The 25,782-nt window shown below is 40.5% G+C and overlaps 2 protein-coding genes across 11 annotated transcripts in view; one reads left to right on the top strand and one right to left on the bottom strand.

Annotated features, from left to right (window-relative positions):
* Positions 561-21,935, bottom strand: ZNF207 (zinc finger protein 207). 9 transcript variants are annotated; one of them, XR_002443837.1, is made up of 15 exons: positions 21,860-21,935; positions 21,674-21,732; positions 20,249-20,375; positions 19,672-19,810; positions 19,211-19,381; positions 18,450-18,525; positions 17,893-17,940; positions 16,406-16,476; positions 14,964-15,124; positions 14,128-14,220; positions 12,711-12,950; positions 11,842-12,004; positions 11,494-11,677; positions 11,176-11,255; positions 561-7,037 (listed from the first exon to the last, which is right to left on the bottom strand). XR_002443837.1 is itself a non-coding variant. In XM_021414777.1 (14 exons), the coding sequence occupies exons 2-13, from the start codon at positions 21,712-21,714 to the stop codon at positions 11,517-11,519; spliced, it is 1,491 nt and encodes a 496-aa protein (XP_021270452.1). In that variant the 5' UTR covers positions 21,715-21,732; positions 21,860-21,935; the 3' UTR covers positions 10,911-11,255; positions 11,494-11,516. The 9 variants fall into 9 exon arrangements, 8 of the variants coding, with proteins under 8 accessions (XP_021270452.1, XP_021270451.1, XP_021270453.1 ...); XM_021414777.1 differs by lacking the exon at positions 561-7,037 and having other exon boundaries at positions 10,911-11,255; XM_021414776.1 differs by lacking the exon at positions 561-7,037 and having other exon boundaries at positions 10,911-11,677.
* Positions 22,237-25,782, top strand: part of C17H17orf75 (chromosome 17 C17orf75 homolog) — a 6,696-nt gene continuing 3,150 nt past the window's right edge. The window contains exons 1-8 of one of the 2 annotated variants that reach the window (XM_021414796.1): positions 22,237-22,500; positions 22,725-22,787; positions 23,354-23,479; positions 23,696-23,836; positions 24,045-24,102; positions 24,772-24,888; positions 25,266-25,330; positions 25,451-25,587. In XM_021414796.1, the coding sequence (XP_021270471.1) occupies positions 22,364-22,500; positions 22,725-22,787; positions 23,354-23,479; positions 23,696-23,836; positions 24,045-24,102; positions 24,772-24,888; positions 25,266-25,330; positions 25,451-25,587 (844 nt within the window). In that variant the 5' untranslated portion in view covers positions 22,237-22,363. Of the gene's footprint in view, positions 22,501-22,724; positions 22,788-23,353; positions 23,480-23,695; positions 23,837-24,044; positions 24,103-24,768; positions 24,889-25,265; positions 25,331-25,450; positions 25,588-25,782 lie in introns of both variants that reach the window. The other variant, XM_021414795.1, reaches the window with a different exon arrangement.

Here is a 25,782-nt window from a genome sequence, read left to right on the forward strand (position 1 = left end):
AAGCTCCCTGAAGGCCCAGGACCCTGTTTGTTACCCTGACTGTCCCCTGGCACCTACTTGTACTTGCTGGAGTCTGAGGCAGGTGACTGGGTAAAGTTAAGACTGCTATACAATAAATATAAACAAGTGTAATATAAATACATACATACATATACATACACACAAATGTATACATATATAAAAATAATGTCTGGGTTTAGAACAGACAGACCACTTAATGTCCCCTTTACTAGGGTTCATGAAATTATTAGGAGAGTATTAGATACTTCCCCCCAGCATTCCCCTAACTCTCCATCTTAGTCTAATTTCTCTGTACTATCAGCTCAGAAAAAAAAACAGCAGACTAACACCAGAAGTTTAATATTAAAGTCAAGATTCACTTACTTCTTGTCTTCAGGCACAGAATGCTAAGTTCTCGAATGATTTATAGGCAGAGCTAGTCAAAAGTTATGGACTGAATAACATGATGGAAGCTGGGTTTCATAAGCACTCTGAAACACCTAACATTTGTTGCGTTAATTTAAATAGGTCCTCAAGATGAGAAAAAAAGTACACAGAAGCAGTGGTTCACTTATGTTTAATCAGAGACTGTTACAAGGTGGTATATATACATACGTAGGTGCAGTTATCTATTCCTGAAACATACAGTGCATAGAAGGTTCCCAAGGGATGCCAATGATGTTAGCTCCATATTTTCTTTGAATCTTCTTTGTAAACTGAACGCTCTAAAAATTAAGCTACAATAACCGGTACTCGCATGCACTAAAGCGATGCACATACTTACCAATCTCACTGAAAACAAATTCAATGTCAGTACTTTGCCATTTATCATTAATCCCATCCCTTCCATACCACTTACACAAAAGCTGGGTCAAGTAACAAAAAAAACATTCCTGACGGATTAACATCTGTAGCTGTACTACTACAGCAAGGGGACATATTTCAGAAAGCATTTCAGTGCTTTACCTTAGGAAGGAACTAAAAGCAGGAGTCTGAGTTTGCTACACAGTAACTAAAGTCTCTGAAGGGGCAATCTGGAGTCATTAAGCAGAAGTCTGAAGAAAATAGCACCAACTGGTTCCCTGTTCCCCACTAACTACTTCAGAACTGCATCAGACACCTGCTGTAACTGCAGCAGAAGCTGAGCTACAACATAAGACTACCCACTTGGTTTTGAATGCTCAGACTCCTCTTGTTTTGTCCCATCTCAAAAGAAAATAATTCTACAGAAAGATAACATCCTACCAGAGCTCACCCTAGGATCTACTCTGAAGAAATACACTTTGTTGATGAGACAGTAGAGAACCTCACTCATTGCCAAGCTGGGGCTGGGCCTGCCAAGTAGTGCAGGTCAGTGTTCACCCACTGGCAGAACTGAGATTTCAAATAGTAATCCAGCATCCAAAAGCAATCTGTTACTTACTCTTGCGTATGATACTTATTACAGCGCTCAGTAAACGAGGATCAACCACAGAAGTCAGAAGACAGAGGCACAGTCTGTTAAGATAACAGCCTCCCAGCAAGGAATTCCTATTAATACATGCCATGAACTTATAGGAGATAGAGGCAAAGATAAACTATAAATTTTATTATGCAACTTATGTTTTCCCTCTAGGGAGAAACACCTCGGCAAAATTATGAACATTTACACATCACTACTTTTGCAAACAAAGCAATTCAGTGTTAATGGCTGAAAACCCACACAGAGAAGATGCCGGGAGATGGGCTTCGTGTCCAACTACTACAAGCACTGAGAATCCCCTTGAAACCTCACGTTTCTTTGATGAGATCCCCAAACAAGCGATGCTTCTGAAGTGTCACATCATTTCTAACTAGTGAAGAGCATTCATGTGAGACAGTAAAACTAACGTTTCTGTCTGGCTACTTCATTACCACATTCTTGTGTAATTAACCACTAATAGTTTCAAAAGGTCCTCAAGTTCACTGTGTGATAATTCACTTACCAAGTATAAGTTAAGGCACAGAGCTTCACAGCTTATCCAGCTGTCAATCTATGCTATGTGCCACAGCACAGAAAACTTTCATCTCCCACACTGATATGCAGAGATGAAGTACATGAAGCTTAAGTAAGTTCTCTGGCTTCTAGCCCACAAGCAGCTCCTGGCATTCTGGCTTAACAAAGCAGTAATAACAGCTAAAGAAAGGTTAAGTTACAGCTACACATTCTTACAAACCGAAATGCTTATCCCCCAACACAAAATAAATCTCCTGTAATCGGTTCGCTGATAAAACTGCCTTTTGTAACAGGCACGTTACTGAAGAACTGACTGACTTTAGGTCTTTAGACACCAAAGGCAACTTGCTAAGGTTCTATTCAAACTTCCATTAGAAATGCTTGCACGTATTACCTAATCCACAAGCATAGTTAAAATCATTAGAGACCATGAGAAGATGATCTAGATATTCACTCAGTCCTGAGCACAGCAGTAGGTAACAACGACACAGTGACATTTCAGAGATCAAAATTCCCTTTGTATTTAAATGGTATCATTTGAACATATCATTTCAAACAGGAACATCAGGTACTTACAGATTAAACTAACCTGTACTGGCAGTGCTGTAGGATATTTCTTCTCTACCAGTAAGTAGCAAATGCTGAAATTCTGCTGCTAGTTGACAAAAACACAAATTGTATTAAACCAAGGAGTTTAACCCATAATTTAGTTTTTCAATTAAAAAAAGCTGCCAAACTTCAATTACTGTAAATTATCACTTAGGAAAAGCGTATGAAGTGAAGGCAACTATAAAATTGCTTTTAATTTGCCCTTCCATTTCTGTTATTTTGATACACAAGCCAGAAGTTTAACAAGGTAACCCCGTTGCCTAACACAAATATCAAGGAAATTACAATACTTACATCGCCAGGGTCCTTCATTAAATACTCTCATAAAGTGTTTTCTTATTCTAGACTTTACAAATGAAAAAGCAAAATGTATTTTCTTCAACTAGACGCTAAAGAAGTCAGTGCTTGCAAGTATCACACTTCTACAACACAACGGGGGGACAAAAAGAAAGCAAGCAGCTTTGCATGACATCTTTACTTCAAAGCGTTATACACTTCCCTAAGTTGGGACACTGAAACAGTTTCCATGGCTGTACATGGCACGCGTTTTGGGTAATTCTAAGTTGCCACCAGCTAAAACCATTTATAGATATTGATTACTTAAGGCAGCAGAAGTTGAAATTCGACACCTACCCTCTTTAAAAAGAACCTGGGAATGTGGTTAAAGATGGAGGGAAGATTTAAGATAAAATTTGAGGCATCTCAAATTTGCATCTGGTGTAGGGTCGTTACCTAACAGACACGCTGCAACTGCCAACATGACAAGATTTTTTTTTAGGAAACCTTCAACCTCTCAGTGTTTAGTGTTCATTTGCTTTTAGTTAATATGTTACTTGCACCCAAATTCTACTGTTTTCTCAAAACGCTTTAAGTTCCCTGAGAAAGATGAGTGGTAAGGTACGTTCAGGCCTTATCTGTGGAGAAGTTTTCACTATGGAAGTGGCAGTGCTGCTGAGTGGTACTACTGCAGGTGAGCCTAAAACAACAGAACAAGTCAGCGTAAATTTGTTCCAAAGGGACAAGGTGCATTATTACTCACAACACAGATCCGATGCATAAATGCAAGTCCTCACCGACAGTCACCACAGACTCATCAGGATGCTGAGAACAAAGCACTGAAGGATATCACCCTGCAGCACACAGCTCAGGGCAGGGTGTGCCTGGCTGCAGACGCAGCACGCTGAGGTGCCTGGAGTAGAAGTGCATTCACTATACAACAGAATCTCTGAATACTGTACTAGAATTCTGTCTTTTTTTCCTGTAGAGTCTTCATAAAAATCTGCATTCTCTGATAATCAAAAGATTGCATAAAGCTGCTGTTTAAAATGAGAATCTAAGAAAATTATCAAAAAGTTCTTTCAGAACTTCCCAAACAAATCAGCTCTATACATTACACTTCAGTCACTCAATGCACTCCCCATCCCCTCCAGGGCTGCCTCCGACACAGCCCTCCCTTTTCACTCCCAAACTCACGTCCACCTCGCTTGCTTCTGACTGGAAGTCCCAGCAGTCCCGATCACTCCATTTCTGAAGGGACTGCCAGCATTTCACTGGGAGAATTATCTTGACTGCAAGCATATGCACACTTTTAGAAATCAGTTTGGAGGTAGCCTGTCCCTCAGAGTACTAAGGGCCACTGCAGTTATCAAACATGGCACAGAGCAATTCTAAAGCCCGCCAGAACTCCAGCAGTGCTATGTACTTTCCTACATCTCTCCTTCATTCCTCTTTTCAGGACCAGTGGGTTAAAATTCACTCATTCTGCAGAATTTCAGTCATTCCTAATTTTTAAGAAGAGTCATGTACCTCAATCTTAAACAAAACCAAGCTCTCCAAAACCTGCTTTCACTACTACCTATGAAAGTCAATTCACTAAAACATGACAATCATTAGAAATGGAATTCCCCAAACAGCGTGTTACACAGCTTTGTGACACTGCTGCAACTGGAGTGCCAGTGAAAACACCACCAGCCCTCAACATAGATCTATCTTGTTTACAGCGTAAGTTTCTTTTGGAACTATCCTCCTCAAATCCACATGAGGCAGGAAGGAGGTCACCAACCGGGCTTCACCAAAAGAACAAGATGGGAACGCTCTGCCATCCATGGGAACTTTCCAGGTTGGTTTAAAGAGATGACAGGGCAGCTAGTCCAACAGCTGAGCAGATACTTCCACCCTTTCAGCATAGAGCCATCATGCCATCCCTTGGACTAGAAAGACAGCGGTACTCTGCACACATACCTTTCAGGACGAGGCACAGAGCAAACGGAAAATGCACATCATTAGTTGCTGCAAATTTAAGCACAAACATTAGTCTGTGGTAACAGGTCAGAGTAACAGGATATAACCTGCTAAAGACACCAACACCCAAACAGGGAAAAAAGGGCCTGTCCAATCCTCAGACACTTACAGAAAGGGACAGCAACTTAAAGGATAGAAGCAAAGAATGTGTGAACTAGAGGAAAAACCTAGAGCGAAAAGCCTTAATTCATACAGTGCTATCACAGAGTAACAGTGCTGACATGGAATTATCCTGCAGCCAAATGCATCTTTCAGAAGCAGTGTGAAATTCAATTTCTTGAAACTTTCCAAAAGCAGCTTTAAGGAAAAAAAACTCCATACTACTGTGATGCTGTGAAGTGTCATGTGTTATGAGAAACCATGCAAAAATACAAAGAAATGGCTCATCTGCTCTTAAGTATCAGTGCACACAGCTTGATCATCAACAAGGGAAACAGGAACTGCATCCCAGAGACATACTTTCCATGAACATATAAATCTACTTTTCTCCAATAAAAACAAAAAATTGTTTTGAGAACATTCAGTTCTCACCAGAATATCAATGTACTAGATGCAGCCCAATGTGTATCTAAGTAGGGCACTGCATTACAAACAGCATTTGTGTGAACTTCAGCTACGTGTGTGATAGAAGCTAAATACAAGTAGCTGCATAAATCTACCCCATGCTGCATCATTCTTAAATGGATACTGACGACAAAATTCAACACTATGCATCCAAAATTTGGCATTTTTCATCTCGAGTCTTTCAGAGATTCGGATACAAAGAAGTCATGCTAAGTACTTAGTTAAATGGCTTCTTTAGATACTCTGCAGAAATAAGAACTAAGCCAAATGCTCCTAGAGCCTGAATATGTGAAATAACAACTAGTTGGGGTAGTTGTTCTCAGAAGCATTGTTCTCAAGCGTAGCACCACAATAAGGAAATCAGTAATTCCTTTAAACAGTGAGCAGAGGACATGTCAATTTTCCAGTAAGAGGAGACTACTGGGGGCCCCCCCAAAGGGAAAACGCAAAGGGCAGAGTACAACAGGAATGGGAAATCCACTCTTTATCCTTTAATTCAACTTACTGAAAATCTCCAAGTGGGTCATTATTGATCACACTCTTGAAGAAATGAAACACATATTGTGCTCCAAAAAAAATTTAAAACTTCCTTGGACCAAACTCGCTCTTCTGAAGCTCAAGCTTTCTTTAATCTACCTCAAGCATTCAAAACCAACAAACTCCAAGTGAGCAGCAACAGCAAAGCTCGTTTTTCTTCACAGTGGGTGGAAGTTTTTGCCAGCTATTCTGCAAAAGTAGTAAATTCAGACAGCCATAACCTTAAGCAAATTTTGGATATGCAACAAATCCACAAGGTTTCCAGAAAATAAGATGATTTTTTTCCAGTACACTGTTGTAACAGACAAGTTACTGTGAAGTTCAGTGTATTTAAGTGATCTATGAAAAGATTTTCCCAAAACTGACAAACTGGAAGAACTTTCATTTCTCATTCTTCTGTTCTATCGACTGGAATCTCTAGTTCTTCACAGGGCTCTACATTAATATTTGTTGTGGTGCAGCTTACAAATACAGCAGTCAATGTCCTCCTCCATAGCAACTGTAATTTAGGCTGCAAGCCTGTGTGACGAGGAACGTCACTTATTACTTAAAACCTACGTATTTTAAGCACTTTGTTAAATACACCTTCCCAGAAGAAAAATTAGTAGTTCATCTGTAGTTTTTGAACTAGTAGCATGTAAAAAGTCACATTACCAAAAGCAGAACAAATACAGCACAAATAAAACACAGGGGAAGAGGGCAGGGGTACAGAGTGGCTGAAGGACTCCCTGACCAGTCACGAAGGAAGCATGTTCTGTAACAGAAACAGCACCCAAAGCTCTCAAAACGCGTTCCCTCCCCCTAAGACTTAAAAACACAGTGATAATAAAAAGATAAATATTAATATAGAGCCCATCTACCAAAAGAGAATTAAAAACCTAAATTAAAATAAATGTAGGGGCCTTCACCAAACTTGCTGCAAGTTTGGGGACATAAATATCCAACAGCCATAAAGCTGTGAAAGCCCCCAGAACGAATAAAATAAATCCCACTTGCCTCAGACTGAACAGGGCAACACTGAGACTCTGCCTCAGCCTGTCCTATGGCAGGGCTATAGGAAGAAGAAAAATTGGAGTTTTAGAAAAAACATGACCCAATTAAGTGAAAGACATGCATTCAAAGTTAACAAAATTCCAGTGATCAAGCAAACCAAAGGAAATGACCGCTACTTCACCTAGTTTGGTAGGCCCATGCGAACTGTTTGAGGTCGGTAGCTATTTCTGAATTGGACAGTTTGTTTTGCTTTGTAACTTGATCAACGGAACAAAAGCCAATTGTTTCGGGGCAGTCTTCCCCTAACTGATAGTACTTAGTGCTCTAGTTCACCAAACCATGAGGTAAAGATTCCATCAGCCACTGAATGTGTTCACACTCACCTTCATTTTTATGTAGAAGCTAGACCAGTACAATTATTAAGACATTTACTATTAAAATGCTATTCATTTTTAAAATTGCAGCCCCAGCTCACAGACTGGTATATCAGTCTCAGATTAACTGAAGAGTCATAATGCCCTTCTCACTGTTTAGAAAACTAAAGTATTTTATTTTTTATCTCGTATTCAGAATGCTTTGATTCCTGTAAAATAACCTCAGGTTACAGATTCAATTTTATCTAAGCTTTAAGAAATTAAATGACATAGCTGTATTTAGGTATCATTCAAGAAGTCCATATGGTAGAACGAGCAGAAACCATAGAAGGCAGATGCAGCTGAATGTCTTTCTAGAAGCTTGCTTTTGTTCTCTCATGCATGCACAGAGCAAGGAACAGTAATCCACTGAAATTATTACATATACATCCCAGCCTCAAATGTATTATCAGCACCTAAAAATCTCATCTCTGGAAGAAAAAACTGCAAACATTTTAGAAAATAAGGACTTTTTGGTCCATGTAAACAAGATAAATTTTCAAGATTTTATTTAAAGCAGACTTTGTCAAAGTAGAAAGACATCCTAAGGACAGAACACAACAATCCTAGCAAGACTTCTGACAAACCAGCCTGGACTCTTCTGAGATTTCCTCATGCCAGTCTCAGACATCTAGCTCTAAAAATCAGCAAATGTACAAGATAAGCCTCTCTCTTACAATGATATTGAGAGACCATGCATAAATAGTTTAGAACTTCAAGTCCTAGATGTTGGTATCTTGTTCAACATCTTTTCCCCACTTGTGTAAGAGTTTTTTTTTTTTTTTAATTCAACACTGGCATTATGTTCAAACGTAAACGAAGATTTTGATCAAAAGCCAAGTCTGCAACATCTCATTTTACTATGAGAGCTGCCATGACAAATTCAGACAACAATCAAAAAAGAAAGCTAATTCTATCATATTACAGTTCTAGAACACATACACAAAATATGTACTCCTGAAAGCTTTGGCAATCTCTTTCCAGGGAAAGATGAATTAAAGCAAAAAAAAAAATGCATGCCTGCATTGTATCTGCCGTTTTGCTGGCACAACTGTGTTGGCTGAACTTTGTACTGTAAAGACTTCTTATACAAGCAGTTACTCTATTTGAAGTTGTTTTACCCATTTTGGGAAGTGCACCATAAATCCAACTCTCTGAACGTTAAGAAGCAGTGTCCAAAGAAATGAAGGCAGGAACCAACAGACAACGTGTGCACAAAGTACCTGCCTGTTTTCAGAAGAGTACATACAAGAGACACAAGAGAACTACAGACAGCCACACTGCAGCTCTTACAGCACAGAAACGACAGGAGCAGCAAAGGCAACATCCATGGGAAAGATCCCAGGAAAAACTTACAACTGCTTGTTGCGTATTATTAGGGTACAATGCGAGTAATATGTGGCAGAGCTTAGCTGAGGGTTTCTAACAACAGTACTACTAAGGAAAGCTCCATTTTAAAATGTGTCCACACTCAAAGCCTATGTATTATTAGCTACAAAACAATGCTCTTATAGGAAAAAATGCACATTTAGTATTTGATAGGGGGCAAACTCTTGGTGAAGACTACTTGCAGAATTTGCTATTAAAAGCACATGCAGTTACTCCTCTCAAGTACTTCCCCAGGAAAAGTAGGAATCTGAAAATAACATACCAACAAGTTACAGAAAGACACCAAAGGGAGAAGGCATTTGCTTTGCTAGTGGGAGGAGGGCTAACCATTCTTACAACAGCAGTATGATCTTCAGAAAAAGCAAGAGTTTGCATAGTTCTAAAAGCAGAAGTTAAGATCAATGTATAATGTATGAATTCTATGTGTAATGTTACAAAAAGGGATAAGTTCAAGACACTAAAGATCTCTCCAGTGCTTTGCTTGTTAACCTTATTAGATGAAGAAAAACACAAGAAAATCGAGTAGTAAACTAGAATATAGAAGTACTGCCTAAGCATAAGTTCTGCTAGACTTATGCATAAAGCAAGATGAAAAGCTAACAGAGGATCGGACATCAAGGCCCACTCAGCACATCTGCAAGCCAAATGCTGCACATCTGACAGGTGAGCGGCAGGCAGCAGTGACCAGAGAGAACTGCTTCTCAACGGAGGCTTGGAGTTATGGTCTTCAAACAACCACGCACTTCAGAAGAAGTGCACGACAATTCTTCAGGGTTAAGCAAAGGCCATTAGTTGGCATTAGAATGTACTGGATGTGTCAGTGCCTTTATGATGTATTCTGCGACTCCAAGAGTTTAACGCAGTATTTTAGCCACACTGCATTTCTGAATGACTACAGGAAGTACTCATTAAAGCCACGCAGAGTACTTAAGTTTAGATAAAAATCCCTGAAGACTTTCACGTCAAAGAGCCACAATGCTCAGCACTGGGTGGGACAAAATATCCATCAACAACAAAAACACTACGGAACTTAAACTGACACAAAAAGGCTGATATTCTTCCTGGCATACCCTAGAAGAGGAGACAATCCCACAAATTAAATGACACAGATAAGGCTTGAGGCTGGAACATGTATTTAAAGTTGACCTGCAAATGAAAAATTCACCACTCTTTTTCTTCCACTTGTTGGGAAGAGACCAGGAATGCTCTTCTCACTTCTCCTCCCTCTGAAACACCTCCTGCTGCATTCTCCTTCTCATCAGAAATACAACACACTAACACAGCAATGTCAGACATGCAGACAACTATCATCTGGGTGGTCATCTATCATTTCACTTGTAAACAGACAGGTAACTTGAATGGGTAAGACTTCTCTTTTATAACTGTAATTAGGAGCACTGATGGAGAGGTCTCTTATCAGACACTTCCATTAACTGCCTCAGGAAACTTGTCTTATATCTGATCGTGCACAGAAGGGATGGTTCATCCCAAGGAATGATGACATTTGACGTTCTGAATATTCTGGAAGTGAAAATACAGCACACAACATTATTCTAGGCTCCTCTGTCTCTTTCACACACCCTGAGATTAAGTTATTTTTTCTTTTTTGCAGGTCAACTTCAATACAAAAACTGGAAGTCACTCACCCATGTGACATGCACCTAAGCTTCTAGAAATCTCCATCTAAAAGGCTCTTGAAATGGGTATCCTTTTGCACAATAAAAAAGAATCAGATGAAGAATAAACTAACAGGACACATCTGGCACAAGGATGCACCTTGCAGCAATTGCTTTTGCATCCTACGAATAAGTGCCAGGACTAGATATCACTTAAAATTTATTGAGGACAAGAAAGCACAACTAAAGAAACATATGCCACTGGGAGAAATCACAACCAAGAGTTAAAATGTGCCTCCTGCAACCTCATTTTTAAAGAGTCAGTTAATAAGTGTACAGGTCTTGTCTACTCAGACGTGTAGCTAAGGAATAACTTAAGTTTTCTAACAACAAATTCAACTTTTATCAAAACAGCACCAGTAAGTGTGTTCAGTACACCAACAGCTACCATGGCATGCATCTGTACAAACCTTTCAGGCAGTTGTCCGCAGCTGGTCATGAATAAAAAGGCAATAAATTTTTATCTTCTTTTATTACAATGAAGTTTATAACAGTACAGAAAAGTCACACGACCTTAGTGGGTCAGTTTACTTAAACCCTGAAACAGGAGGAATTCTAAATACATTAAATATCGTTACATGTTCAGACTTAAATGTACAAGTAGTTGGGAACAGTTACAGCCCTCACCAAACTATGTTGGGGACACGAAGTCCAACAGCACTTGAAGTGCTGTGAAGGCATCATTTCACAAATAGCAACATAATGTTACAGAACTTGCCTTTAAGGTGGTATGTTCATGTAATTCCAGCGCCTTCACAATTTAACGAACCATATTTACTATACTTCACTTCTAAAAACCTAGATGAAACATGAAAAAGAAGCCATACAGTATAAATTGCAACATCAGGAAAAGATCCTGTTAATATTCCAAATAAATTTTCCCATGTAAAATAAGAATGTCCAATAGTTCCTAGTTGCCTTGCATGTGGGAAAGATACTTTTTTTTTTTTTTTTTTTTAAGTCACAATGAAGCCTTAATTGACGGAAGCTTGGCTATATTAACAGCACAAGATGAGAAAAGGTTTAATCTCCAAACCTATTAGAGCGTGTGTAGTAGCATCAGTAGCGGCCACCTTGCGACATGACAGGAGGTCTCATTCCCATTGGAGGTCGAGGAGGTCCACTCTGGTACGGGGGCACCATCGGAGGTCCCTGACCATAAGGAGGCATTGCTCCAGGAAGATAGCCTGGCATGCCCTGGTGATGAGCACCATACTGACCTATAAACAAAACATTTAAGATGCAAAGAATTCATTTTCTTTTTTTTTTAATGGGCACGGCTGCGTGGGAAAAGCTGTTTTTCATAGTACGTGACACTTCAGATTAAAAAAAAGACAGCAAACAAATCTTTTAAAGAGAAGAAAATATGGAGATGTATAGTTACCGTGTGGTGGCATTGGAGGTCTCATTCCTTGTTGCTGCGGAGGAATTCCAGGCTGTGGTGGCATCATACCTCCAATTGGTCCAACGGGTGGATTACCCAAGGAAGCTTGTCCCGGACGAGGAAGATTACGCTGATACTTCGGCAACTGTGCCCTTCTCTCTTCCTAAAATGAGGAACAGACAACCATAACACACTGTAAGACCAAAACTCTACAAAAACAAAGTAAATAAAAATGTAATAAAGTAGATTACAGGTAATGAATTATCACTATTTCAGAAATTTAAGACTGCTACTAGTAAACATTTCACAGTAATGTCCAGATTTTTTCTCCCTTCCTTTGAAGTTATTGTACTAATATTGGTCAGCCCAGTATTTTGTACAGAACACAAATCCTCTGAAGAATATCTTTTCCTCACAACATGCAACAAACGCACAAAGCAAATCTAGAGATATCTCAACTAAAATGAAGGCTTGCTTGTTTTATCCATAAATTCTTGATTTCTGGTTGCTGTTATAGCACCAAGATAACTTCAAACCATTAAGTCTTTTGTTTGACACTCACTAGCTATAACCAGTTAAATTCAAGCTTAAGCCACATGCAGAAATGAATTCCAAGTTTATTTTGGGTTGAGCAATTCCTTATCACCAAAAGGTAAGACTCAGATCTGAAGCAGGATCAATGCAATATGCTAGTCACCACTTTTCAACCAAGGATGTTTCCTCGACACACAATTCCTTTAGTTCTGCATGTTTTGCAGTCTCACCTTCATTAAAATATTGTTATGCAGACACAGAATAAATTCTAATTAAGTCAGCCATATCAGCATAAATAGCATTTTCAGCAAGATAATGAAAATACGTTAACTTACCAGTGATATATCCTCATCTGGATGGATCAACTTACTGGTTGCACTGGTTGTGGTAAGGGTAGCAGGCTTACTTGTTATAGATGTAGCTGGTTTAGCTGCAGTACTGTTTGTCGTGCTAGTGGTTGAGGCTGTAGACTGTGTGTAAGCAGGGAATGTAGGTTTGGGGGGTTCTGTTGTTGCAGCTGTAGAATTCAAAGGTTTGAAATCAGTACCAACTGGACCTTGAACAGCTGCTGCAGCCTGTGAAGCACAGAGATAGATCAATATTTATTTCCTAACGCGTAAGAAAACTTAAATTACATCTGTTAGACCTTTGAAACCTTCCAGAGAAATACATAATTAAAATAAGCTTGACAAAAATAAAGTTCAGCCTTATCACATACTAAAGCAACTGAAAAGACAAAATAAAACCCAGTATATACATACATACAAACACACACGCACAGGAAAGTCTAAAATTTGCAGTTCAAAAGCCACAACTAGAAAAAAGGAAAAAACAACAAAAAATCCTATCAAAGTTCTCACCTCAAATACTGAGGTTGGTAAATGTATAAATCCTTCCTAAATTACAGTTTTATTAGCAGTCTATAAGCATAAAATCATTGTTTTCTCAATAAGCTAGCATACTTTAGCAACCATTAGTTTAGAGTACAGCTCAAAGTGTTAGCATTCATTAAAATTAGGTATTTAAAACCGTTGTTATTGAACATTAAGAAAACTACTGTGTCAGGTCTTTTGTTGTAAGCATTCTCTCTAGAAGTATTGCAGTGTTCTTTAAAGAACTATATCTCCCTACAGATCTTCAGGATCAAATCTGAGTAAAGAATCAACTCAAGGCATATGAGGTCCACTAAAACGACAGCATCTCATCTTTCCTACTTCATTCTTAATTGAAAATTCTAGAAGAAAAGTTGGCTTTACCAAGCTGAAGATGCAACAATCTTCAAAGCAAGCCTTTTTTATGAGAGAATGCTTTTGTTTCTGGTCACTGTATGTTTACAATTCTTTGCTGAACTTTCTAATAAAAATAATTCCATTTTTTGCACATAATGCACATTACAAAATCCCCTATATTCTGACATACTATATTAAACACCAAACTAAAAAGCCTTCACCATGCATCAAGCTAACCACTGCCACTAAAATGCATTTAACTGCTTTCATGCTTTTTTAACCCTTTAGAACCAGGACACAGCATTTCATACTTGCACACTGTCTAAGAAGAATTGGGCACTTTAACATGCTTATTTCTACTAAGATGCAACTCACAGTTAAGGACTCTGCAGTTTTACCAGCTAAACATAATCAGGAATATAACAAATTGTCTGAAGATGTTTAGTCCATTTTAGATTTTACAGAACGGTCCAAAGGGTTAAGTTGCAAAGCAATTTGTTTTTAACTGTGACTTCCTGCGTACTTGTGCTGTGCTAGGAAACAGAGCGTTAGAAGACGCTGACAGACTTTCTGAATTGGAGGAAGCTGTACTTGAGCTTGTGACAGGTGTCCCCATCTGTAGCATAAAAGAAAGGAAACAGTGAAAAGTCTCCAAACAAATGGGTGGAAAGTATCCAGATGAAAGGATTTCTTATGCTAGGGGCTGTGTTTTTGTAAACGAGTATCTTCCCTGTAGAAGTCCAAAATGCAAATAGGACACCATGAAGGCTAAAAACTTAAGGACTTAACACACAGCAAGTGAAATCAAAATACAGAGGTCACAAGCCATTCTATGAATTCCCACTTCCCTTCCCAAAACATTTAAAGAGTTACTGCCTTAGTTAAATCGTTCAGACAATGTTTAACCCAGTCTGAACAGAATTACAGAATTAGGCCTTCTGCTGGTAAAGAACCCCTTATTAAGAGAACAAAAGAGAACAAGTCATGTCAAGATTTACACTTAGGCAGTTTAAGGTTAAGTTCTATGCAGTCAGATTCCTACAGCTGACTGATACCTCCCTTCACCCACCCCAAGAGCCCTTACAAAACACAAACTAAAGGGATTAATGAAAGAACTGTTTTGCCTGCTACTTTCTTCCCCATTGCTTACAGAACTTCTGTCTGGTTTCGTGGCTGTTGTAAGACAAACAAAACAATCCTTTAAAATTCATTCAAACACTACACTGAATTAAACTTAAGAATCAACACAAGCAAGAAGTGTAACCGGTCATTTCTCTTGTCTCCTAATAACAGAGGCAGCTGACACAGGGTAATTTGAAAATTATACCAACAGATAGATTCCAGGCTGAGATACCTTACCTGCCCTGCACTTGGGAAGAGTGGTTTAGTAACTGGAGGCTGAGGGGTAGGTGCCGATGCAGCAGGAGCTGGAGGCCTGTTAAGAATGCCCGGTGCTGCAGCAGGCTGCGCTTGTGTCATAGGAGGCATCCCAGGACGAGGACCAACAGGCGGCGGCATACCTACAAACCACAAAGAACCTGTCACATCTCAGGCTCAAGAACAGAAGTATTCCCTTAGAGGATTCTGTTCCCAGTATTCTTTACAACAAAGCCTTCCCTATGAGAGATATATTTTTAAGGCAATAGTAAGAAATAATAATTTAAAAACCAGGACAAAAGGTATAGCCAGCAGTCAGTCACCATACACTGCAACTGCGAGAGTCAGAGGTCACAAGCTCATTTCAAGACTACTAATTCTCCATGTCCCTCCCTAAATCATTTAAACAAAGTTTTACTACCTTAATTTACTGCTGATCACCAACAAAGGCCCACGCGTACACAGTTACAGTAAGCACTTCAGAGCAATACTGAATCAAGTTGTATGTTTCCATTACAACTTCAACGATGAAAGCAGCTTATACTCTCAAATAAATGAATAGCAGTCAACTCGCTATCTGTTTCCAGAACACTGTGCCTATGCTGTCACACCTGTAGGAAAGATTGTTACAAAATCTAAAAGAGGGAGCTGCTATGAATGTATCGGGACTTTGAAACACACTGCTGGGGACCTTCAGCACAGCGGACAGTGACACAAGAATTAACAGTCTTCAGTGCTTTGAATAAAAGGCCCTCAAGCTAGCTAGTTAGCTGAAAATAAGTTAAAATCTTTGTGTAACCTATCCCCACATGTACTCCATAAGTGGGGGTTTTGGGAGGTGCAGAGACATAACTTAACAGCTCACAAAAGTTCCACCACACACTGTGCAGCAGAACCAGCGTGGCTGTCCCACTGGCTCAACTCCAGTGAGAAACCTGGGCAAACCAGTGACTCTCAAGTCATCACTGCCAGAAGATAAGGCTGGCCAACAACTGAGAAGCTCAAGAAATAGCTCTGTTCTAGCTACACGAGCCATCAGAATTCAAGTCACTTTCTTTACCTCAGCATGTCATAAAGACTGTTTCTAATTCTCCACAATATTTTTCTATTTTTGTATTTAAAACAGATACTAGAAAAAGTGGGTGAAGATGGATTAGGCAGCGTAAAAGCCAGATAAACAGCAACAGAAAGAATAAAACTACATGCAATTTTTTACCTGCACAGCGGTATCAAACACAGCTACTTATCTGTAGTCAAAAGCCATAAATACCCACCTCGCCGATGCACAAGAGTGGCTCCTGCAGCAATCAAACTGCCCTAAGCTGGCAGCGTACATCTGTACACTCTTTATACACATCCTAAATCTCAGCATAAGTCAACATCATTTAGCTCTCACTGCAACGTGTCGGACAGCCCTGACTTACCTGGTGGCATACCAGGCATTAGAGGTGGTATTCCTGGCCCAGGAGGCATCATCCCACCCATTGGCATCATCCTATTGAATAAAGCGACCATCAGAACAAACACACACAATAAACCACTAAGACATCGGCACATTACCTGCATCAGATAAATAACACAGCAAATAACTTCAAGAGGCAATCAAAAACCAGCTGACTCCAGTTACATGTGTTTTTCAACAAGGGAAAAAAGAAACACAGAAAAACCTCCAAATACTTCTCATTTGAACTTTCATTCCCCAAGCTTTTACTTCCTCTGTTACCAGATTTCAGAACTAGTGTCCCCCTTGATACATACTTCAGAATGCTTCCAGACACCTGAAGCTGGCTTACAGGAAGCAAAATGAAGGAATGTCTGTTACTTTATTTAGGAAACGAAACCGCTATGTAGTAGCCCATGTGTGCCAAATCATCACTATGAAGCAGTTTCTATTTTACATAGGAAGTCAAGAAACATTTACTGTTCCCATTTCAAAATCAAAATGAATCATCATGAGGAAGTGAGTATTCATTCTCCAAAGCAGCTTGTAACCCAGTCTTACTATCTTCTCACCTTGCCTACTACAGGGAACAATGAGAGCATCCACACTAACACTAGGAACACAGTACTGTCACTCCTTTCCTGGATTAATATTTGGACAAGGCAGTCAGTCTTGCTATCGGTTTTGACAAGTGTCAGACCAAAAAAGCTGCTGCTGCCACAAAAGTAACAGCCTGAAAAATGGCAGGACAGCACTAGAACTAGCATCACAACTAAACTGCTTTCCAGGTCCTTCTCTGCTCATTTTTAAATTAAAGGTCATCACATTACATTTGCAAAAGTTTAGATTTAACCAGGTAAAAGCAAACTGTAACAACAATGCAAAGTGAATTTATAGCGAGCTGTTGGCAAATTAATTTGCTTATTTTACTAGAAGACATATTACATTCATCTGAAATTCACAAAGAGTTTAAGGAGAACTTAACACCAGCAAGCTTGATAAAATTCTGTTCAGTTTCCACCCAGAAAAGCTGCAATCATCAACATTCTCAAAGATGTCCAATTAAGACATTATTTTTATATTCAAAGACTGTTTAAAGAACACCAATGTTTCAGAAGAGAACAACCTATCACCTTAGAGAACTTTAACCAAAAACAAATCTCCTGCATTCAGTCCTACAGGTAAAGGACTAAGCACATGGAGCTGTATGCACTCTGATGCAAGAAAGGACATAAATCCCAAAGAGCCTACTTAATTAATATTCTGTAGGATGTGTTTCCTACATGTAGTTTTGTAGCAATGATTTAGATAAAGAATAAAAACTTCATTATACAACAACAAAACATAGCTAGACATTTTCCCCAAGCGCTCCAGCAAAACTCAGATGTAAGACAATTTTCAATCTTATCAAATATACAACATAAAATGGCATAATGAATGTACCTATAATTACATTAATGAGATGCTTACATGTTTCCACCACAAAATGACTGCATGTATTTTCTTTGTTGATGTAATCTGTGAAAATTTATGACAAAATCAAAAATCTAACTGTGATTTTTCCAAACACATTATGATAGGGTACGGTGTAAATCCCAAACAAACATCAATACCAACAACTTACTCTTGCCCAAAATACAAGAATTTTATTCGCATGTTTAAAGAAATCTGAACTACCCAGTACGTTTTTAGGATAGGTTGGATGACTGACAGCCAGGCAGCACGACACGTGCCATACACAAAGCAGTGCTTCACATAAGGCTTTAAACCAACACAATGCAATTTACAACTGTTATGAAATTACAAAATAAGATCAGGAGAAAGGCAACACACTTTACACATAAACTCACAGCTGGGCCGTATTTTTAATGTTGGTTTATAGCCATCCAGGTTTTTGGTGTATCTTAACATTAAGGTTACCCAGTTCACAGGTTCCTACACATTATTTCTAATTAGCTTTACTCTTTCTGTGACAGTTTAAAACACACAGCATGGAAATGTCATTGTAAGTCTTTCTAGCTACTCACCCGGGTGGCATTCCAGGCATAACTGGAGGCATTCCAGGCATCATAGGTGGGACACCTGCCATTAATGGTGGTATACCTTCAGAGAAGAAAAAGAAATTATAAACAACTCCAACAACATACACTCATCACCAAATCTAACAGATACAGGAAACAGTATAATACTTGTTTTTGAAATAACGCCACTTACAAATAATGAGATATAAAAGATTATCTACAGATCTGACTTTGATCCATGGTTCCCAGTCCTGCAAGACACCGAGCGTAACCTTTCTTAGTAGAATCTCTGAAGAACATGCCTCAACGTTGCAGGAATTATCAGTAAGGTCAGTTTTCGCCATCACTAATAGAAATGCTTCCTGCAAATTTAACTACATACATCCTGTGCAAAAACTCTCTGTTCTACATCAGCATAAACCCAAGGCATGCCTACTGCTTTGTATTTTTAAAATCTTGTTATGAAGTATTGCAAAGGTAGACTTATGTTTAAACTATTAATCTGCCTTAGTATCATACTGACAGTTTTACAACCTAGATGCACGTATTAGCTGTTTTACTGCTTCACAGACGAAGATGTGCACACCCGTGCTCCAGCAGCAGGAGAACCTGGAAGAAACTGCTCACGTGCACCTCACTAAATTATTCTGAGACCACAAACCCACTGTGCTGGAAGACACCAACTAGCAGATTACTGTTCCAGTACAAGTAGAGATTTGTATTCCTAGTCAGCTTTTCAATAACTAGCTCAAAAATAGGATCCTTACCAGGAGGCATCCCTGGCGCACCTGGCACAGGAGGCAAACCTGGCTGTGCCATTGGGGGAATGTACCCCTGCTGTGGCTGGACTTGTTGGGGCTGAAATGAAGTTGAAGCTGCAGATTCATCATCTTCGTACTCATCAGAATCATCTTGTTGCTTCTTCTTCTGGCTTTCTGCTGAACAATGCATATGGTCAGAGGAAAGTAAACAATATTCTATGAAACTAATTTTTATCTGGACTATTCCGGTTGGAATGACAGAAATTTCAAATCTTATCAGCATGTTCAAAAATTCACAGAATTAAGAGACGAAAAACTATGTGAGTCTACTGTTATATGTCCAAAAAATAAAGGGAAGGAAAGTGACTCACACTGCAGCAACCCTCAGTGTAAATGGGGTCTACCTTTATGTCAGCCTCTGGCTGCAGAGAATAAACCAGAACAACTCAAAGCCATGCACACTTTACCCTGAGTTTTTTGTTCAAGTAACCTCCTCCGTTCCTCCATATCTTTTTCTGGAATGCCCTCCATGCCATAGATTTCCAGTTCAATGTCTGTTCTTCCAGGAATAGCATTTGGAACAGCGTCTATTGTTTCTTTATGTACCTAAAAATGGAAGAAAAAAAAAATCCTCCTGATCAAAACTCAGGTTAGATTCAGGTTTTTCCTCACTAGTTTAATTTCAAAAGACAAACGGAGCGTCCTTATCAGGAAGATTTCTCCAGCCAACTATTTTCCAGATATGTGCTCCTCTAGTCACTGTTAAGTACTATTAACTTCTAAAGCTAGTTTATAAACTCTGATCACTAAGACAAGGCAATTCATTCACTCCTACACTCAAAAACTGACCACAAGTATCTCTGCTGCATACCCACCACACAAACTGCTGACACAGCAGGAGACCTGCTCCTGAAACTTAACACTGCTGACTTTCTCTCATGATTAATCAGGATTGTGGAATTCCAAGAGAATTTTTTAAGATAATTATTAATCCCAATTTTAGATACCGTCAAAAAAGTTTTTTGCAAGTCTAAAACTTCTTACCTGCATGCAATGTATAGCTAAACCAGGTCCTGTATACAATTTCTTATGACATATATGGCATTTAAAGTGCTTTGCTTTTTGATGCTGTATAAGGATTTTTTCATCATCAAAATCCCTGTTACAATACCTATTGAAGACTGTTAAGGAAATATCTGACCCCAGAAGTGAGCTAATTAGTGTTGGTTTTTCTTCCCCCTAAAGGAAATCGAAAGCATAGAAAACCTTTCAGAGCTTTCAGATCGTAAGTATTTCATCAATGTCTGAAACCAAACCTCTCTCCTCCTCATACCACCCAGTAACATAAATCAGAGAACAGGCAAAATGAGTCCACGCAACCATAACCATCATGTTTTAACAGATGTTTTTTTGAGTCCTAGTTGTTTCTAAGGGGACTCTTCCTCCTCCTCTGCATATTTTTACATTAAAATAATGTTGCTAGAGCAGTCGAGAAATCCACAAATGGGAAGCAATGCCAAATACTCTGCAATGACTGTTTAATATAACATGTATTGGCATCTCCTATTTATAGAATAGAAGAATACAGTTTTAGTTGAGAATTCCCTTTTCAGCCATCCAACTAACCGAAACCTTAAGACATTACATGATTCACTCCGATCATAACAGAACTTCATGTTTCTAAACTGAAATGTTTAAAGAACTTCCTTGAGTTGTTGCATAATGAGAGGCAAATGGCCGTTTCTTTTGTGCAGCCCAGCACTAAGGATTCAGCAGATGCTCCAGACATCTTGCTAAGCAGGACAGACACGCTCTGTGTTAGCTGCTCCTTGTTAACAGTGTGCCCCTCACTTTCAACAAAACCTGGTTAAAAAAAAATAACTCAAAGCGGATTAAACTCCTTTATTAAAGTTTCTAAAAAAAAAAAAAAAAAAAAAAAAAAAAAAACAAACCAACAGAAATGAAGATTAAGGTACTTACAAATTATAAAGGGCTGGCTTGCAAAAAAAAAAAAAACCATCGGTATTTTTACACGCTGAGACATTTTGACGCAGCGATTACAAGTTTTAAATTCTAAAATGCGTTCTCCAAAAACATTTTTTTCTCTTTTAACCACCCGTGCCTCGTTTATTAACGCCCAGCACGGCGCTGCTCACGGAGGTCGCCTCGCGGGGGACAACGGCCGCTCCCAGCTCCCGCGGCAGCCGGGCCCAGAGCAGGGAGAGCGGGCGGGCCAGGCCGCGCGGGGGGCGGGGAAGGATTAGAGAGGAAGGACACGGGGCAGGCCCCGTGCCGGGATGAGGGCACAGACAGGGAGCGAGCACCAAGGCAAACCGCAACAGGGAAGAAAAAACAAAAAGAGCGGCGTCCCCGGGACAGCGCGGAGCCCCGCAAACGCCGGGAGGAGAACGCGCAGAGCCCACCCCGCGCCCCTCCCCCACCCCACACACAGCGCGCACTGAAGGATACCAGCACCAAGGCTTCAGCTGCTTCTTCTTCTTACGACCCATAACGACGGAACGCGCGACCTACGCAGAAAAAAAAAATAAAAACAAAAATAAAACAACGATCAGCCGACCTCCTTCCCCTCCGATCCGCAGCGCCCGCAGCTGCCTCCGCGCAGACCGAGGCAAGCACAAAATGGCCGCCACGCACCTCCTGGCACGGCCGCCCCCGAGCTCCCAGCGCGCACCGCGCAGCGGCGGGAAGGGGGGGTGCCCACGTGACCGGCGCCCCCCTCGCGCCGTCCCGGCATGCCTGTGGGCGGCGGCCGCCATTTTGTGTCAGCCCCAGAGCTGTGATGTGGGGGTTGTTGGGGGGTGTGCGTGCTGTCTGAGGTTGGCTGGTGCAGGTTCTGTAACGCATCCGTTGTGTTTTTTAATAAATCACATGAACAGCAGTTGCAGCTGCGCGAGCTGTCTTGCTTTGCTCACACGGTCCTTCTAAACTCGGGTGCCGCTGCGCCCGCTGACAGCCAGCCCGCCCCCGAGCTGCGCGCTCCGTACCTCCTCACGCTCGGGGGGCGGCGCGCACCGCACAGCCGCGGGAGGCGCTGAGGCGCAGCCAGCCCGGACCCCGGCGGACAGCGGGAGGGCGGGGGAGTATAGCGGTGCGGCCCGGGCGGCGGCGGCCCGGATTGGGATCGGGATCGGGATCGGGATGCTGGCGGCGCTACCGGACGGCGATGAGCGGGAGCTGGAGAGCAGCGAGGAGGGCGGCGGCGGCGCGGGAGACGAGCGGCGGCCGGAGAGGCACGGCAGCACCTACCACAGCCTCTACGGGTACCGGAGCCGCAGGTGAGGCGCCTCGCGGGCGGACGTTCTCAGGCCCTGCGCGCTGCCAGCCGCTTGATTCTGCTTTTATTTTCACCTTCCCTCTCCGCAAAGACTTTGGTTTTTTTTGGTTTTTTTTTCTCCCGTAATATCCTCATTTCCTGCTGTATAACACCCTCGGGCCGTACCTTTCCCCAGCGCCCGTTCTGCCTGCAAACAAAGGCGTGCTAAGAGCTCCTTGACTTTAGGTCCTCGCGGCGGGGAGCGGATGGCGGCGCGGCGCCTGGGAGCCCCCCCGGCCGGGACTTCAGGTAAGGCGCACCGCAGAACCGCAGCGGCCGCATACGCTGAGCGGAAAGCTCTGAAAGCACGCTTAAACCGCGGGATGCTTCTCTGGAATTCTGTGGGAATGCACACAGCTACAGAGCTGTGGTTTGTTAAGCACAAACTGTAATGGTTCTACTCTTTTTCTTTATTGCTAATACCTGACAGTGTATCCTATGACTTAGAGTAGATAATTTAAAACGTTAGCCAATTTTAAGTCGACAAGTGATGTTTCCACAGGCTCTGCAATATAGTTGTTGCTCTGTATCACGACTGTGGCAACAGGGAAATGAAAAGGGCCGATAGATTTGTCACAGATGCTCAGGAGTTTGGCGTCAGCTGACAGCACAACTGCAGGCTGTGCTCTGGTGGGCAAGCAGCTGACTGCACTTAAATGGGCCTGAAGGCACAGACAGAGAGTTTTCTGCGAGCCAGAGAGAAAACACAGTGCATCTCCTTCCAGAGGATGATTGCAGGCAGGCACTTCTGATCTTGTTCAGAGAAACAAAACAACGTTTGCTTTTTGCTAATGATTTCACTCTGTTTTTTAAAGCCTCTCTTTGCTGGACACAAACTTACCAGCTGAAGCAGAAACCGAACTGCGTAGTTTCATTGCTAAACGTCTGGCTAAAGGAGCTGTTTTTGAAGGGATGGGGAATGTAGCAACTGTGGATTTGAGGTAAGATATGCTTTTAAAAATTACTTGTGAGTGAGAAGGTCTAAGAAATATTGGTAGCGCTGCACACCTTGCCATCATCTAGTTTTGCACTTAGGTTTAGCTGTGATTGCATGCTCCCAGTCTGTTGCTGCTGTCAATAACAGCTGTATGTGAACGACACTTTCCACATTAATTTATAGTAATCTATCTTTAACAACTTTTTTCTTTCCTGCACAGTATACCAGAATGTAAAGTCGGTTGTTATTACTGTCTTTTCCAACAAGAAAATCTTCAAGAAACGTCAACACTGGAATCGGATATCAGTGCTCCAGAATATGTAGTTTGTTTCCTAGGTGGCTCAGAGAAAGGTCTGGAACTATATCCTTCCCTTTATCTTTCCATATCTGTATGGAGAGGGAGATGATGGAAAAATGACGTTCTCTTTTTGTCCATGTCCCCCTTGAAATCAGTCCATTTATGCATATGTTCCAGTACATGCGTAACCAAAAATGTCAAAAACAAGCATATACAGAAAGCGCAAAGTGCAGATCTTAATTGCTGCATCTTATTTTCCTTAAGAAGATACTTTCAGACTTGAATTGGACAAATACATTCAAAGTCTGAAGCTAAACATTAACTTGGAGGTAAGGTCTAACTTTTCATATTTTTTTTAAATGGTGGAAATTTTAGAACAAATTTATTACTCAAGCAAACCAGAAGATTTAGTGTATAGAAAGCAAAAACTCTGAGAGAGAGATACTGGCTTCATTGTAAAGACAGTGAACATCTAGAGTACTGTTAACCACAAAAGTCAAAAGGAAAAAAAAAATGGGGACTTCTTGTGCCAGTCATAAATCTCTTAGAGGCTGCTTGCAGTCAGCTTCAGAGAGAAGAACGATTAAGAAAATGTAATAAACTGCAGGAAGGGTCTCCACGTCCACCTCGATTCCTACCATTTCTGAACACTAAGGAAGGATTTTTACTGGTGGTCTTGTCACAATTTCTCTAAAGGAAACTACATTTTAAGTTTGTTTAGTCTTGTCAGCTGGTACGTGCTCTTTGCTCAGTATTTGTCACTATGTGTTATAATGTTATGTATCATAATATGTTACAGTTCTTTCCCTTAATAGCTTTTATTCCAGAAAGTATGGTTTTAAGCATCAAACTTATTATATTGATCTAGTGTGGTTTGAAATGAAAAAAAAACTTGGCATCTAGAATATTTTACGTTTAATAGGTTATTAACAGCCTTCTATTTGTGTAGAAATCTAATTTGTGGTTAAAAGGTTTGATGTTTTAATGTTTTACAGCAGAAAACATTGGAGACTTGTGTTAACCCCTACTTAAGAAGCTGGTTTGAGAATTCCATATGCCCAATTCAGAGAGTAGTACAGCTCTTCCAGGAGAAACTGGCTTTCTTGTTACATGCTGTAAGTGTACTTTAAACTAAATAACTAAAAGAGGTTCAGCAGATATCTCAGTGACTCTAAGGTGTTTAAAATGTTTCTTACATTTCCTTTTTCAAACAGGAGGAAATTAGGAACATATTTGGTGTGTGTTTGTTTGTTGTCATTTGTTTTTACTTTGGATGGAATAGCTAATGAAGTATAATCACTGTATGCTGAATGCAAAACCAGCTGCAGTGACTATAATGTGGAATACTCCCTTAGCTTCTTCTCTTACTCTGAAAAGAGCAAAATTCAAAGTAATATGCTTCATATTTCTTGCTAGTAACTACAGTACAGCAATAGAAGAGATATCCAAGTTGCATCTAACTTCTTAATTTTGTTTGTTTGTTTGTTTTAAGGCATTGAGTTATACTCCTGTGGAAGTAAGAAATGCAGATGAAAGAACAGAAAAAGACATTAGCAGGTAAGGATACTTTGAGAAGAAGGAACCTGTGAGTAACCTTGCTTTAGTGTGTGATACCTTTCTCTTCTCCTCGATCAGAAGCTGGGTAGAAACAGCAGCTCACAAAAGTTTTTGTTTCAGGTTTCTGGCAGCTGCCAGCCTCCAAGGCCTTGTTCAGGAAGGCACAATGACCTCCTTGTGCATTGCCATGACTGAGGAACAGCACAAATCAATGGTTGTAGACTGTATTGGAGCCCAGCCTCAGCTGCACAATGCAGGTGAGATTACAGCTGTTAACACCCTTGTATTCCTCAGGGCTGCTGAGACTCCTTGATGTTAGAGGTAGTTGAGGATATTCAGCAGCTCGTAGGTTTATGCCCATAAAGTCTGGATTCTGGCTGGAAACTGAAACAGTTGTTTTCCTATCAGGTAGTAATTTGTTTTACCAGTTGTAGTTTGCAGATGATGAAACT

This window comes from Numida meleagris, chromosome 17 (genome assembly GCF_002078875.1).
Source record: "Numida meleagris isolate 19003 breed g44 Domestic line chromosome 17, NumMel1.0, whole genome shotgun sequence".
Lineage (NCBI taxonomy): Eukaryota > Metazoa > Chordata > Aves > Galliformes > Numididae > Numida > Numida meleagris.

What these genes read in the sequence shown, in the direction of transcription:
- ZNF207 (XM_021414777.1), bottom strand. Translation starts at nt 21,714, where the DNA reads ATGGGTCGTAAGAAGAAGAAGCAGCTGAAGCCTTGGTGCTG. An exon ending in AATGCCTGGTATGCCACCAG is followed by an intron (nt 15,125 to 16,405) that starts GTAAGTCAGGGC and finishes TGTGGTTTGTAG; the next exon opens with GTATGCCGCCGCCTGTTGGT. An exon ending in TCTTCCCAAGTGCAGGGCAG is followed by an intron (nt 14,221 to 14,963) that starts GTAAGGTATCTC and finishes TTTATGCTACAG; the next exon opens with ATGGGGACACCTGTCACAAG.